Genomic DNA, 17,001 nt, shown 5'->3' with positions numbered 1-17,001 from the left:
TTGAAATCATACAAACTATTTTCTCTAACCATGGTGAAATGAAGCTAGAAATCAATAACAGTATAAACACTGGAATACCTGCAAATATATAGAAATTAAATAGTGCATCCTTAACAACTAATGAGTCAAAGAAGAAATCACAAGAGAAATCAGAAAATGCTTTGAGATGACTGAAAACAAAAACAAAATGTACCAAAACTTATTGGACGCAGTGAAAGTATTCAGAAGGAAATTCATAGCTGTAAACACTTCATTAAAATAGAAGGTCTCAAATCAGCAACCTAACTTTACACCTTAAGGACTTAGGAAAGATTTTAATCCAAAGCCTTTAGAAAGAAGGAAATAATAAAAATTACAACAGATATAAGTGAAATAGAGAATAAAAAGACAATAGAGAAAATCAGTGAAACCAAATTAAAAAATCAAAAAAATTGACAAACCCTTAGCTAGACTACTAAGAAAAAGAGACAAATGATGGAGCACTGCTTAACAGTGAGGATACGTTCTGAGAAATGTGTCATTAGGAGATTCTGTTGTGTGAACATCAAGTACATTTGCATAAACATAGATGGTATCACTTACTACATACCTGGGTATATGGTATAACCTATTGCTCCTAGCCTACAGGTCTCTACAGCATGTTACTGTACAAAACAACATAAGATTAAATCAAGCAGAAGAGAAAATGGCACAATCAAGAGACTCGATAAATATGAGATGTGTGAGGTTGCTGCCAGTGTAACACACCATACTGTTTTACAGCAAATTTTTACACAGCAAAGTACAAAGAGTATACTCCAAAATAACAATAAAAAGTATTGTTACTTTTAGCATAAAGTAAATACATAAACCAGTACCATAAAGGTTGTGGCAAAAGTAGGTTTACAGATGTTTATATGGAAAATAATGCAATAATTAATAAATAATAATGCAAGAATAAACTCAGTTTTGCATATTCACAATTGTAAACTTACTTTTGAACCACCCTTGGTTATCATTATCAAGTATACTTACTTTACACAATTGTATGTGCTATATTTTTAGTGACTAGCAGCACAGTATGTTTGTTTACACCAGTATCACATACTAGTTAGTGAAAACCTACACACAAAAGGACATATACAGTAGACTCTTGAACAACATGGTTTTAAACTGGGTAGGTCCACTTGTACAATATATTTTTAATAAATACTGTGGATGTATTTTCTTATGATTTTCTTAATAACATTTATTCTCTCGCTTACTTTATTATAATACAGTATATAATACATATAACATACAAAATGTGTTAATCACCTGTGCTATCAGTATGATTTCTGGTCAACAATAGGCTAAGTTAAGGATTTACAGAGTCAAAAGTTATATGTGGATTTTCAACCGTGAAGAGGGTTGGTTCCCCTAAGCTCTGTGTTGTTTAAGAGTCAAATGCATTTCAAGGCTATTCACTATATAAACATCCTTATATAGTCCAGAAAATGACTGAATTGTATACTTCAAAAATGGTTAAGTGGCCCTGACCAGTTTGGCTCAGTGGATAGAGCATCAGCCTTTGGACTCAAGGGTCCCAGGTTCGATTCCGGTCAAGGGCATGTACCTTGGTTGCGTGCAGGAGGCAACTGATCGATGTTTCTCTCTCATCAATGTTTCTAACTCTCTGTCCCTCTCCCTTCCTCTCTGTAAAAAATCAATAAAATATATTTAGAAAAAAAATGGTTAAGTGTCTATTATATAAATGTTAACTCAGTTAAAAAGGCCTTATCTATCTCTATATATCTATATCTATATCTATAAGCCTAAGCAACCATTATGAGCGGCTGAATGACTAGTTGACCGCCACTATGATGACACACTGACCATCAGGGGGCAGATGCTCAATGCAGGAGCTGCCCCCTGGTGGTCAGAGCACTCCCACAACCAACCTCCCACAGCCGGCCAACCTCCTGTGGTCCCTCCCCTGGGCCGGCCAGCCCTGATTGGCCCCCGATCACCAGCCAGGCCAAGGGACCCCACCCATGCACAAATTTGTGCACTGGGCTTCTAGTGTAAAAATAATAGAGCTTGTTTTCTTAAATATATTTCAGGTACTAATTTTTAGCTTTTTCCTAAATTGTTCCATAAAAGATAGTTACTAAATAACTTACTCATTTCTTAAACCCCTGCTACTAATTGTTTTCTTTCTTTTGTCCTAAAGGAAGTCTTTCTTCTGATGCTCTAACATTAAAAGTAACTTCTACCCTTACTTATAGAGATATGAGTTTGCATTGAATTTTTGTGTTGATATAAATAAAAAGATTTCTAGTGACTTCACAATTGTTAAACCCAACAGCAAAGAATTTAAAATTTTAGATAAAATTGATGTTTATATTGCAGTTTCTTGAGTTCCTCAGCTTTGATGAGGTTCTTAAGTTCTCAATTTTTATGTTTTAAACTAGAGGCCCTGTAAACGAAATTCTTGCACAGAGGGGGCTCTTTCAGCCCAGCCTGCATCCTCTTTCAATCCAGGATCCCTCTGGGGATGTCGGGCCTAAACCAGCAGTCGGACATCCCTCTCACAATCTGGGATGCTGCATGCACCAGTGACCTTACTTTTCATACAGGTGAAAGGCATCTTGCTGTTGTATGGGCAGCTACATTTTTTTGCCCTGATTATGAAAAGTAGTACATAACATGATCCTTCTGAGGCAGTAGTACCATTTTCCTCATCTTATGGGTGGGAAAACTGAAGCAGAGATAAATTAAGTAATTGGTTTTGTCACACAGTTATAAGTGTCAGAATCAGGGCTGACCACAAAATGTGCAAGCCAGAGTCCATGCATGTCATCGCTGAATCATCCTGTTTTTTCAGTGTTAGAGTAGCCTTCCAGGTTTTAATTGTTAAATCTTAGAGACTGTTCCCAATATAAAGGTTAGGGTCCGTAGGCTTGGCTGGCAATCAGGCCCATCGGTGGGGTGACCAGTGGGTGGGGCAATTGGGGGCCCCCTCTGGCACCTGCCTTGGCTGGCAGCCTGGCACTGCCCTGCTGGCTGGCCCTGTCCCTGCACTGCAGCTCCCCTGGTGGTCAGTGCGCATCATAGCGACCGGTTGTTCTGCTGTTTGGTTGATTTGCATATTAGGGTTTTATTATATAGGATTATTCTAACAAGAATTTAATTTCTGGGGGTAATCAACACCCAGAACTCTTATTGACTCTTTATCCAACTACATTTTATTTAAATAATTAGCTATATGAAAAGAACTTTGCTAGTCCAAGGTTATATTCCTAGACACTTTAATGTCAGTAAATAAATACAAACTTTTTTTCACAAGAATGGAGTGTGTTTTATAGGAAAAAGTAAGTCAACAGTCAAGTTTTTATTAAAAAATTAAGTCTTTCCCTGGCTGGTGTTGCTCAGTTGGTTGGGCATCATCCCATGCACCAAAAGGTTGCCAGTTTGATTCCCAATCAAGGTACATGCTCAAGTTGCCGGCTCAATCCCCGGTAGGGGGCGTGCAGGAGGCAGTTGATTGGTGCTATGCTCTCTCATCAATGTTTCTCTCTCCCTTCCTAAAAAAATCAATAAAATATGTATTTTTAAATTAAATCTTTGCAGGTTAAGGTAAAAATACTTTAAATAAGAAAACTCCCTTGTGTTTCAACCAATCAGAAGCTAGTTTATCTAGACATACTAACATTTCCCCCCTTTCCTTTCAAAAAAGTTTAATGATAAGATCTATCCTGAAAGAAATAAATTCAGTATTAATTCATGTCTAAATCACTGGGGTTAAAACTCCAGCCATCCAGATCAGTTAGAGATTCAGAAGCAGTGGAGGCCGTGGCTAGGGGGTGGCCTACAGAGGAGCAGCTCCAGGAATTCCAGGGCTTAGGAACAGAGGGAGCCAGGGGCTTGGCGTCTCAGGTGATTCTTGGGCCCTACACGGGTCTCTTCTGTATAAAGTCCTCTGTGGCCCAGTGACCTCTATATATGGCTGTAGAATAAGCCTGCACAGTTCCTGATGAGTCTAAAGCAGTGATGGCGAACCTATGACACGCGTGTCAGAGGTGACACGCGAACTCATTTTTTTTTATTTTTCTTTGTTAAATGGCATTTAAATATATAAAATAAATATCAAAAAAATAAGTCTTTGTTTTACTATGGTTGCAAATATCAAAAAATTTCTATATGTCACATGGCACCAGAGTTAAGTTAGGGTTTTTCAAAATGCTGACACGCCGAGCTCAAAAGGTTTGCCATCACTGGTCTAAAGTCTTAATCTATGCATTCAGAGAAATATTTTTATATGCTTTGTGTAGTTTATAACAAAGGGTGTTTTTTTTTTCAGCTCTGTTAACTGTGAATTCACCCCTCATCCTCCACTGCATATTTAAAGCATGTGTTCATGCTGTGGGCAAACATCCTCTGAAGATAATTTTCTTTGTGCATTGCTGACTATTCAAATATAACAAGTATTATTAAAATTAAATATTAACTGAAAAATTTTGGAAGTAATACTTTATTTAAATAAACCAACATATCTTGTTGCTATGTGGTTCATTTTCATATAGCTAAGAAAAAAGTTCTCACAGAGATTTCTGGAATGTGAGATAGTGTCCCCCAAAAATGTATACACACTTAAAGCTGATAGCTCAAATTCTGTTTCTTTCTCTTCAGATTTAACCCATTGGAATTAATGATCATTCAAAGTGTGCATACATTTTTTGGGATACCCTGTATGAAAGGATTCTACTATAATACTAATTATCACAGCCTCTGCTCATCAATGAAAAAACAAGTAAATCTTTAGTCATAGCAAAAAGAAAGACCAATGGCTTTGTTGCTCACCATGTTTTCTAGCTGTTAATACATTGAGAACACTAAAAATATAGACTCACCTTCTAATGAACCAGTACTTTAAATTTAGCTACATCAGTGGTTCTTAACCAGGCTGACTTTGCCCCTCAAGGAATGTTTGGCAATGTTGACAGATATTTTTGGTTGTGACATCTTCAGAGTGCTACTGGCACTAGTGTGTGGACTCCAGTGATGCTGCTAAATCTATAACACACAGGTGAGTCTCTCACAGTAAGGACTTATCAGACCCAAATGTCAAGTTTGAGAGACCCTGAGCTACATTACTGGTCTCATCTATTTCCAGCCTAAAATCTACATCACAATCTCAAAATTCTTCACTGAAGCTGTTTTGTTTTAATGTACAAGATGTAAATTTGATTTGTAAGACCTTGGGTAAGCAATACAATCTCAGGAAGAAGAGGTTAAAAATATTCAATAGAAAACTGACAGAGTGAAATATAAAAGAAAATAAAATATAAATCAAACCACAGCTATGTATGACCAAATTTAAAGATCTCGTTAAACTTCTCATTTGCAATGTAAATAGTACAGGACATGACTGAAAATTAATGGATATTGCATAGGTTCATTCTATATTCATGGAATATAAATACCTTTCCTGTAAGACAAAATTTAAAGGAACAGCTATAACTAATTCTGTGTTCTTATTTGAACTTTCACACTGTGCATGCCTTTGCTGACATATTAAGTTTACTTTGGAAGGAGGTAGGCATTAAATTAAACTGTTTTTTTCTTCCTGATACTTCATCAAGAAATAATAATAAAAACGGAAGTAAAAAAGAAGTTGCATCCCAATGGAATTCTATTTTTTAAATTTCTTAGCACTAAAAAGCACTTTTAGGATACTTAGAATATCCTTAATTCCAAATCAGACTGTCCCTTAATCTGTTAATTTCTTAGAATTAAAAAAAAGGGGGGAGGAAGAAGGGGTAATAAAATGATTTTTATATTAAAGTCTCAATTAATACAGATCCCTGAAAGTCAGTTTAAAATAGAAATCAAGTTTCACAAAATAAATACACTGAAGCAACTATAATAGTAATACTTTTATTTAAAATACTTGTTAATCTAGGAAAGCTTCTTTACATGAGTTTCCAACTAATTATTAGAGTCAGAAACAAAGAAAATAAAACCAGAGAAAATCCTCTGTAGAAAAAATACACAGGAACATTTATTTCTACATGTGAAAACAGTAAACAGACTTAACATCTGCATGTCCAAGTCTCAGTCTCAATTCCATCTCGCCTAGTGAATACCACTATCAACCTTGACATCTGATTTGTTCTTGTCATTCTTCACTGAATAGATGAAATATGTTAAGGTGTCTTTTTCATTCACTGGAATAGACCTAAAGTGGCAACCAACTATCTATGAAGAAAAAAAAATTGAGGAAATTAAATTATAGGTATTAACAGATTTCATAAACTAGGTAAAAAACACTTTCATCAAAAGAAAAAGTACTATGTGATAAGAGCTATTTCTATTTAAAAATAAACTGTATTCAACAAAATACCAACAGGACAAAGAGCATATAAGAATAAGATGTTGTGAACAAGAGACAGTGTGATTTCAAAGGACCCTTCAGCCTACTCAATTAAATTAAATAGAATATATATTTACTTTTATTTATTTTAAATTTTATAACTGGAATCTAGGTTAGAAAGCAGTATTTTTACTTTTTAAACTTTAAATGTCAATGAAATAAAATAGAATGTAAGAGTCCACATGTATCATGTAATGGTTTAGGCCCTATTCATAGAAAAATAATAAATATGAAGTTGAAAGTTTGGTACTATAGAAACGAACCATGAAATATGATATAAATATGTTTGCTACAAATTATGTTCATTCATTCATTGGCAATATTCTTTGTTAAGGCGTCTTGAAAAATTTTCTGAATAAAAATTACAAATGGAAAATGATAGGGAAAAAAGGGATGTTCACTGAAGAATGTTTTCCTGATTTCTTGCTTTTTCACTAATCTAACATGTGCACTGCAACTACCAATAGAAAGAAGTACAGTTAACTAAACTGGGATGCTCAAGAGCATATCTAGATTCTGGAAGATAAAACTTCTTAAAGAAAGGTTATCAAATGATAAGTAAGAGACTTAAGGAGGATCGTTATTCAATTCTGGAATCACTTATAAACCTATATTTCTGACTAAATAAACTATAACACTAATAGGCTATTTGTTTATTTGTTTATTTATTGAGTTTAGAGAGAGGAAGAGAGAAAGAGAAAGGGAGAGGGAGATTTGTTGTTCCACTCATTTATACATTCATTGGCTGATTCTTTTATATGCCCTGGCTGGGGATCAAACCCACAACCTTGGTGTACCAGGACAATGATCTAACTAACTGGGCTACCCGGCAAGGGCTACACTCATGGCTATCTGGATTATGGGTATTTCTCATTTAAAAAAAAAAAAGCTCTAGGGAAAAAAGTAATTTTCTAGATTAGATTATCAAAAACTTCAGGTTTGGTTTAGACATTTAAAATAATTATTTCTTTGGTTCTGATCTGTCCTAAAACAAAGTACTTCCACTTGATTAGTATATGTAATTTTGATATCGTTTCATCATGGTAGATAATATCTATATTTATGTTATACTAATGTGCTATATAATCCAAACAGACTAGATATTTTAAATCAAATTTAAAGACAACTTGTTTTTTGTTGCCTAGCCAAGAAGAAAGAAAAAATTCTGGCTAAGAAATTAATATATTGGATCTTAACAATGTTAAAAAGCATTTCATTCTGCCAAACAGCTGTAACTGCTATTCATCCTATATCTTCTTCGATATGCACATTTTAGAAAATGTTGGATTATTAAATTCAAAATAAAGAATATGAGAAAAATGATTTATATATTTACATTTTTATTCTGCCTAGATTAACATTTTTAGTTTAAATATAATTAAAGTATAAATATGTAAATCAATAAACATCTTAATATAATACTTAGACTACCAATAGAAGTACAGACTTCTTGGTTCTATTTTTCCTGAGAACACACACACATAAACACACACACATGCACTCAACTTTTCAAAATTCACTAAAGGACTAGAACCCCCTACATCAAAACAAACTATTTAAGTAAAAGCTTGGACACAGTCTTTGCATCTTCTAGATGTGAAGAAAGCATGGGTGCCTAGCCCCATTCACTAAAAGGATGCTGATTCAGTAACCGATAAGTTACAGGTTCAATTCCTGGTCTGAGTGTGTACAGAAGGCAACCAATCTGTTTCTTCCTCTCTCCCCCTGCCCCTTCCTCTCTCTAAAGACCAATAAAAAGATTTCTTTTTTTTAAAAAAAGAAAAGCTCGGCTGGCATGGCTCAGTGGTTGAGTGTTGACATATGAACCAGGAGATCATGGTTCGATTTCCAGTCAGGGCACACGCCCAGGTTGTGGGCTTGATCCCTAGTAGGAGGCGTGATTCTCTCTCATCATTGATGCTTCTATCTCTCTCTCCCTCTCCCTTCCTCTCTGAAATAAAAATATATCAATAAAAATATATTTAAAGAAAAGAAAACATGGATGTCTAAAATAAAACAAACTAACATTAACAAGGACAAATTCTGAAATAGTTAAATCAGAAAGTTATGGAAATACTGTTTAGGAGCTTATCTGTAGAACTATTTCATCAGAAACTTAAAAAAATTCTGATAAAGACATCAAAGTTTATTAATTTATTTTATTATTCCTCAATTAGATGTTCAATAAATATTTGCTGAGTAAATGAAATTTTAAAATAAATTTCTAGAATAAGAATAAAAAAATATCACTTAATATTTCAGAAACCTATTATTAGAAGATACTTAGAAAATTATATACAATTCATTGAGTAGTCATTACGTAAAGAAATTTGCTAAGAGGCAGACAAAATTTCTAGGTAACTAGATTCTTCCACAATAGATTTTTAAAAAGTTAACTTTGATCTTTCTAACTAAAATATTGTAGTTTTATATACCTGTTAACAATTTCATTGGCATTTAATAACTCTTTTTTGTATGAACAGAGTTCTTTAAAGTTTTAAATAGTTTAAAATTCATAAATACCTCAACAAGTTGTGCTTTATTAAGTCCTGGTCTGGTTGGTAGTTTGAAGTGTCTTTTGTATCTCCTAAGTGTATTTACTTGTAATTGGTATAAATCAACCTAGAAAAAATTAACATATATGAATTAGTTCAAGCAATTTATTAAAAACTTATCTTTGGTATGTGTAATAACATTTCAATTACAGCACAATAAAATTTTTATTCTATTATTTTATAGAATCAAAACTATAAATGTAATAAACATTTTGAGGATAAATATTAAAAACTGTTTAGGGGGAAAAGTAAGACAATAGAACTATAAGAATTGACAATTAAAAATATAACAAGTCAAATTGTGTAACTGTGTGTTAACTGGCTATATTTAATTTTGCTTTCATTTCCAGATTTTTCAAATGTTTTAAGCATTTTTCAAATGTGTTCATATCTTTTTATAAAAGTTTTAGAATGGACTACTTAGGATTTACATTTAACATGTAAAAACTTTTCTCTACCTCTGGAGTATCAATATCTTGAACTGGTGAATCTCCTCCATCATCATCACTCCCTTTTCTCTTTCTTCTGTTTCGAACACTTTGAATTAAATTTTTATGATAATCACAAATGTAAAGATGCCTTACCTGTAACAGAAAAGTTTCACATACTACTTAGAATTACAGTAAAATACATCTATGTATTAGTAAAATACATAGACCACAGTGAATCATCTAAAAAACAACAGTCAAAACAGGGCATTGCTAAGGGAATTTTCTTTCTAAAGTCCTGCACACAGTTAAAACATGCATGGCTGGCAACACTGTTAAGAAGCTTGGGAAGGGGGGTGGGGAGGGATGACCGTGAGGGAGGAAAAAAGAAGGAGAAATTCAGCCTGAGTCTGCTCTAGACTTTGTCAGTGAGGGTCAACTACATGAGTTAAATCATGATGTTTTGCTAACAAGGAGAATAATGATGGAGCCCACGATTTGCTATTTGATAGTATTTTCCCTATTTAAAGAGCATATGTTAGTAGCATAACATATGCTTTCTAATCTTTCTAATTTAATACTTCAAATATAAAACTATTTCTTTTTACAAATGAGCTATTTATTTTCACATTCTAACTATATTTAGATTTGAAATGATAAAGTTTCCTGATTATTAAATGTATTTACCTGTAATACGTTTTCCCAACCAAAGCAGTGGGAAATTATTCAAGTGTACCTAAAAAGTTTCTCATGAACATGACTGAAGAACTGTTTAAACAAGCAGAAGGTATACAAACCTTCCAAGATGTTAATTACATATAGTTTTGAGAGCTGTATACTAACATGTGAAATACTGGGCTTCATACAATAACAGCTACTTCTTTAAAAAAAAAAAAAAAACCCACACAACCCCACAAACAAACAATGAAGGACTGAGCTAACAGGTTTTTACATGAACTTTAATGCTAAGTGCAAGTTAAAAATGAGCAGGAAGCATGCGAGATTCTGACTTCATGTTCTTAATTTACTGCCTGCCAGAGCTCCGGAAAGTGGCAATGGTTGTGTCTAAAAGTCTCATAGACATAGATGGTCAAAATAACAGACGCGCAGAAAGGACGTTAAAGGAAATCCTGATGGCAGCGCAAAGCCACAGAGACTACGTGCTCACCACGCTGGGAGCCGCTGCCCCAGAGGCTGACACCGCCGCCACCGTCCCCAAGCCCGGTCCCCTGCAAAGAGCAGGGGGTGCTCGGCCACCCTCTCGCCCGGTACTCAGGGGGACAGGAAGCGGGATCTTGCCCGACTGCGGCGTCAGGTCCTTGCAGGATTCCACTTTCCCGAGACCCGGGAACCTACTCCCTGGGGCCAAACGCCAGCTCGGGGCAGCAAAACAAAGGCGCCTCCATTCCAAAAGGAGCAGCGGGGCTGCAAGAAAACTACCCCAGGCCCTCCCTCCGAGCGCTGCTTCCCTTTGTTTCGCTTCCAGTTCTCAGCGAAGGGGGAAGGGAGAAGGCAGGGAGCGGGAAGGACGCGGGGGGCGGGGTGTGGGAGGCTGCGGGGGCGCGGGAGCACAGCGTGCAAGTGTGTGTCTTGCGGGAGTGGCGGTCGGAGTTGCTGCGACTTTGTTGTTTGCTTCCTACCGGAGACCCCACCGCGGGTGTGCACTGGCTGACAGGTCTGGGGGCGCCCTGAATCCCCGGCCCAACAGCCCCAGTGTGAACCGCCCCCGGAGCCCCCAGGGGGCGGGCAGGGCAGGACCGTCCCCCCGTCACTTACGCTCTTATCCAGCTCGATCTTCACCTTCTTCTGCGAGATGCTCTTCTGGATCCTCTTGCTGAAGCTGGCGTTGCCTGCCGCCCGGCCGCACCGCTCGCCGTCCTCCCGCAGACAGCACAGTTGTCCGGGGCCCGGCCCGGCCGCTCCTGGGGGCCCAGCCGCCGAGACTGCCCCGGCGCCGGGCACCTCAGTTCCTGCACCCGCCCCGGCTCCGTTCCCGGCCGAAGCGGCGGCGGCGGCGGCGGCGGCAGCGACCACCGCGGCCACTGCAGCGGCCGCGTCCCCGCCGCGGCTCATCTCCTCCGGCGTGAAGCCGTTCATGCCTCCGCGATCGGGGGCGCCGGTGCCCGCAGAAATCCCCGCTCCGCCTCGCCGCTCCGCCCGTCTCCGGATACTCCGGGGTCTCGGCGGGGTCGCTTGCACCTGGCCTGGCGGCGGCAACTCACTCTGCACCCCGAGTCCTTTGGCGGCACGGCCGAACCCCGGGCGTCCCCCGCCTGCTGGGGTCTGCGGGCTCCGGGCAGTGGACAGTGCTTAGGTCGGGAACCAGAGTCGGGGGGCGCCAGGAGCTGGAACCCAGGTCCCTGTCACATGGAGACTCTTCAGCAGTTGGACCGCTGCGTCTCCGCCTCCCTCCGGCCCTGGGACCAGCGCAAGCGCAATGAGCCCGCCCCGCCCCGCCCCTTCCATTCTACCTCAAGGCACGAAGGGAACTGTAGTTCTCTTCTGGGCAGTCAACCTAAACTCTGTCCTGATCGCAGGCCGCGCGGGTTGGAGGAACTACTTATCCTAGCATGCATTGCGCCGCAATGGGCCGGGCTTTTTATTATTTTTTTAAACCTCGGGGAAAACAGGGGCGTGTTGTGGGGGTTTGCTACGTTTTCCAGTTTCTAATCCCTGCGGGGAGGTTGGTTGGTTGGTTGGTTGGTTGGTATTTAGCTCCTGGAATTTTGCAGAGTTGGCATTCTACACGACGAGGTCACTCAACTCCGGAAGCGAAGCGCAAAACGAGGGGGGCAGGGGTAGGAGGAGAGTGAGGGTGCTGGAAAAAAAGTTTCGGGGGCGTTATCGTATTTGTGATTAAAAAAAAAAAAAAGAGTTTTTGGTGTGACCACGCTTTTGTGGGAAACCCAAACCAAAAGACAACTCGGGCGAGCTGGCGCTTTGCGGGTCCTGGAGGTCCCGCAGCAAACACCGGGGCTGAATGGCCGTCCCATTCATTGACGCGACTGAAGAACGCCTGCTTAGGGGCGGTCTCCTCACAAATGCCTGGGCAGAAGGCCGTTTCGAAATCTGTTGCATGTTCCTGCAAGGAACGCGTGTTATTCTTGGGCTCACAAAGTCTGCGGCTTCCTGAGGTGGAGCTACTGACTAGTTGACTTTCACAGGCCTTATTTTGGCCGCCACCCCCAATCTTTTTCATTTCCCCTGGAATGAACCTGGAGAGGGCGGAGTCTGATGTTTTTAAAAAGGGAACTGGGAACCCTACCAATACCGAGTTAGTTTGAGTGCTCCTCAGAAAGTTTCTGCAGGGGAGAAAGAAACCGCGTTTCCTGGGGTGTCGCACGCGCGTGTTGGCAGGGTGTGTGTGCGTGCGCGTGTGTGTGTGTGTGTGTGTGTGTGTGCGTGCGTGCGCGCGCGCGCTTGTGGAGAGCCGGGTAGAAGGATGGGAGTGGCAAATATAAAAGCTGCACCGTGGCTAGTTAACTGCATGTCCTAATCAGTAAATATACCTTGTTTAACAATCCCATTGTTCAAAGAAAATACAAACCAATAGGGTTTGGGTGGTGGTGTTTTTGAAAATTCACTTCCTGAGTAAATGTAGTGATCGATGACTTTTTAAAAAATGTAAAATGTCATCTGCCCTGAAATCCAAAGCCATCCATTCTGTGTGCTTCCGTTCTAGGGTATGGCAAAGGAAAGCAAAAGAATTAAAATATTGCATAAATTGAGCTGAAACTGGTTTGGCTCAGTGGATAGAGCGTCGGCCTGCGGACTGAAAGGTCCCAGGTTCGATTCCGGTCAAGGGCATGTTTCTCTCCCATCGATGTTTCTAACTATCTCTCTCCCTTCCTCTCTGTAAAAAGTCAGTAAAATATATTTTAAAAAAATATTACATAAATTGAATAGTCAAAAGAAAGATGGGAGATGGTAAGTGCCTTGTGTTATCTTTGCAATCAGCACTGGGTGTCCACTGGGCATATTGTGGCTATTGAACACTTGAAATATGGTTATTGCAACTGAAAAATGGAACTGTTAATTTAATGTTTTTTTAAATTTTAAAAACTGATTTCAGTTACTGAAAACTTTTAAGTATGTGTAGAACAACCAGAATATATGAGTCTATTTTTTCAACTTAAACTTTATGAAATCTAAATTCAGCATTGGAATTGAGACATGTTGTATCAACTACTAGTGGGATTTCAAAGACTTAGTAGCAGAAATTTAAAACAGAATATTGAGTAGCTCATTAACAATTCTTTATGTTGATTACATGTTGAAATGGTAGTATTTTGGATACACTGGTTTAAATAAAATATTAAAGTAAATTTTACCTGTTTTTAATGTGGCTACTAGAACATTTAAAGCAGGGGTCCTCAAACTTTTTAAACAGGGGGCCAGCCAGTTCACTGTCCCTCAGACCGTTGGAGGGCCGGACTATAGTTTTAAAAAAAAACTATGAACAAACTCCTATGCACACTGCACATATCTTATTTTGAAGTAGAAAAACAAAACGGGAATACAATATTTGTATTTGCATGTGGCCCGCGGGCCGTAGTTTGAGGACCCCTGATTTAAAGCTACACACATGGCTGACATATTTGCATTAGATAAGGCTGGCTTAAAGTATGAAAACACATAATAATACTACCTTGTTTACGGATATATTAGGGGACCAGTGCACGAATTCGTGCACCTTGAAAGGAACTGCAGTGGCACAGGGGTGGGTCCCGACCCATCCTCCACAGCCCCGCCCAGCACTTCCTGCAGTGGCCCATCCTGTCTGGTGGCAGCCCCTGCTCCTGCCACCACTGCTCAGGCGTGGAACGATTGGGGCCGGTGCCAGCAGCAGGTGTGAGCGGAGGCTGCTGCCCCGATCGCCCCTCAGGAGCAGGGGGAGGCCAAAGGATAGTAGAGAGATTCAAATAACTTTATCTGAAAGGTCCTCATCTCACTACTACTTTTTCAGTGACAGAGCCCAACTAAGATTCTTTAGATGTTATAAAATATCAAAGTGAATATTGAAGGGGAAAGCACAGGAAGAGAGCTGTGGGGAACACTGTGATCTTTCCTTAGCCAGAGGGAAATTCAGAATTAAAACTAGTGTGGCCAAACACTTTTAAAAAATGCTTTAATTGATTTTTAGATAGAGAGGAAAGGAGAGGGAGAGAGAGGGATAGAAACATCGACTACAGAGACACTCTATTGGCTGCCTCCTGCATGCCCCCTACTGGGATCGAGCCCACAATCTGGGTGTGTGCCCTGACCCAGAATGGAACCCGGAACCTCTTGGTCCAAGGGACAACACTCAATCCACTGAGCCACACCAGCCAGGCAACACCTACTGTTTGTCTGGGTTTTCTGATGAGTTACTATCTTAAATAATTTACTCCAAAAATAAAATGACTTTGTCTTGGCATTGCTACCCATAAGGAGAAGAATGCTATTTAAAAAGTTATGAATCACTGACTGCATAGAACAGAATACCTATTTAACAATACTATTAGTTTTTCTGACATAATAAGAACACTGAGGGAAGATGGTTCCTTATATTGCTTCTGTAGTTCAACAATGTCAGGGTTGGCATCTATGGTTTTCTTGCTTTTCCCTCATGCCACTCAGGGTAGCATTCTCAGGATTGGTTTGAACCAGCAATAATCTATCAATAACTTACTTCTAATCAAGGTAATTTTTACAGTAAGAAGGAAGGAGAGAATGATTATTGAACAAGCAATGAAAAATTATCTACAATGGTCTAGATTTTTTTTATTGTTGGTACTATTACAGATGTCCATTTCCCCCTCCCATTGCTCCCCTCCACCCAGCCAGCCACCCATCTTCACCCCATTGTTTTCTGTGCCCATGGGTTATGCATATATGTTCTTTGGCTATTCTCTTCCAGTCACCCTTCCCCTCCTCCCCTCTGAGATATGCTTCTGGTCCTATTTTTTTTCATCAGTTTATTTTGTTAGTTAGATTCCACATGTAAGTGAGATCATATGGTATTTGTCTTTCTCTGACTGGTTTATTTCGCTTAGCATCATAATCTCCAGATCCATCCCTGCTGTTGCAAGGGTAAGAGTTCCTTCTATCTTACATTTACACAGTGAAATACTGCAATTGTCTAGATTTAAGAAATATGATAGAAGGAATAGAACAAGACCATGCTACTTAAAATTCCTGAAACAGATAAAAAATTCTTTCAGAAGTTAGCAGAAATGAGTTATGGATTTTAATGAACGTTTAAAAATAATTCCACCTCGCCCTAACTGGTTTGGCTCAGTGGATAGAGCACCGGCCTGCGGACTGAAAGGTCCCAGGTTCGATTCCGGTCAAGGACATGTGCCTTGGCACATCCCTAGTAGGAGGTGTGCAGAAAGCAGCTGATTGATGTTTCTTTCTCATCAATGTTTCTATCTCTCCATCCCTCTCTCTTCCTCTCTGTAAAAAATCAATAAAATATATTTTAAAAAATAATAATTCCACCTTTTTAAACTTAGAAATTCACTCAGTAAATATTTGCGCCAATAACATTAGTATATGATTGTACTAGGTCCTATGAGAGATATGAAACATGATACTCCCTGCCTTCAAGAAACTTCTACATAATAACTCTTTGTATTATACTTTCTACTTTATAAAACTCTTTCACAGGCACGAAATATTTGGAAATCATAACTCTTTACAGAAGAAATTTTTATCTGATAGATAAATAGTAGGCCCTCTAAATCCTTACCTATACCTCTCTGGCTTTTTACCACTTGAAAGTTCTGGGACAGATTTCAGCTGCAGATGTCTGCATCCCTTTGCATTCCAAATGTGGGAGAAAGTCCTACCCAGTATAATTAGGGCAATTTGGAAGTGCTTGAGAATTATCAACCTTCCATCTCAGCATCCCTTATGCAATGTTATACAGAAACCCCAGCTATTTTGCCCCTCACATGGGATAACTTTGAGGCATGTATTTCATACCATTTCCCTGAATTTTCTGGTGGGATTATACTCCAGTCATTACTAGTGGCAGCTGGCTTAGTAAGGCGCCCTTTATTTACTGCCTTCCCTTCTTTGTCTCACTTCCCCACCTCCTACAGGTGTTTCCTGAATCCTCCAGATAAACTACCTGCACTCAAATCCTTGTCTCAGGGTTATAGTGGGCATTTCCACTAGGTTATTTCCACATACCCACCCCTCAGCTATGTGTCAGTTCAATGGGTGGGCACATGATTCAAGCCAAGCCAATTTGAATTCTTCCCAGGCAATTTTGTTCAACCTGAAAAAAGGGAGAAAAGAGAGTCTCCTCTTTTTTTTTTTTTTTTTTTTAATTTCCCCATTATTGTATTTCTAGTAGAACGGTGCCTGGCACAAAGTAGGAATTTGCTAAATATTTGTGGACTATTCAATTAATACAATTCCTACAACTTTTTTGCTGCTAACCCACATTTGTGATGACATTAGTTTTTAAATGTATGATATCCTCTTGTTATAGTATATCATGGTGTCATAGCATCGTCTGTAGTAGTTAAGAACATGGACTCGGCAATGAAGGAAAAATACCACATGATCTCACTCATTCATGGATAATAGAGACCATTATAAACTTTTGAACAATAGATACAGAGGCAGAGCT

The 17,001-nt window shown here is 39.1% G+C and overlaps 1 protein-coding gene across 2 annotated transcripts; it reads right to left on the bottom strand.

Annotated features, from left to right (window-relative positions):
• Positions 1 to 5,884: 5,884 nt before the first annotated feature.
• On the bottom strand, positions 5,885 to 11,784 carry SAP30 (Sin3A associated protein 30). 2 transcript variants are annotated; one of them, XM_036314737.1, is made up of 4 exons: positions 11,154 to 11,781; positions 9,408 to 9,533; positions 8,918 to 9,016; positions 5,885 to 6,219 (listed from the first exon to the last, which is right to left on the bottom strand). In XM_036314737.1, the coding sequence occupies exons 1-4, from the start codon at positions 11,472 to 11,474 to the stop codon at positions 6,097 to 6,099; spliced, it is 669 nt and encodes a 222-aa protein (XP_036170630.1). In that variant the 5' UTR covers positions 11,475 to 11,781; the 3' UTR covers positions 5,885 to 6,096. The 2 variants fall into 2 exon arrangements, with proteins under 2 accessions (XP_036170630.1, XP_036170631.1); XM_036314738.1 differs by lacking the exon at positions 9,408 to 9,533 and having other exon boundaries at positions 11,154 to 11,784.
• Positions 11,785 to 17,001: the final 5,217 nt, after the last annotated feature.

This window comes from Myotis myotis, unplaced genomic scaffold (assembly GCF_014108235.1).
Source record: "Myotis myotis isolate mMyoMyo1 unplaced genomic scaffold, mMyoMyo1.p scaffold_m19_p_6, whole genome shotgun sequence".
Classification (NCBI taxonomy): domain Eukaryota; kingdom Metazoa; phylum Chordata; class Mammalia; order Chiroptera; family Vespertilionidae; genus Myotis; species Myotis myotis.
The sequence above is the reverse complement of the archived record's forward strand: the minus strand, read 5'-3'. Positions and strand labels throughout refer to the sequence as shown.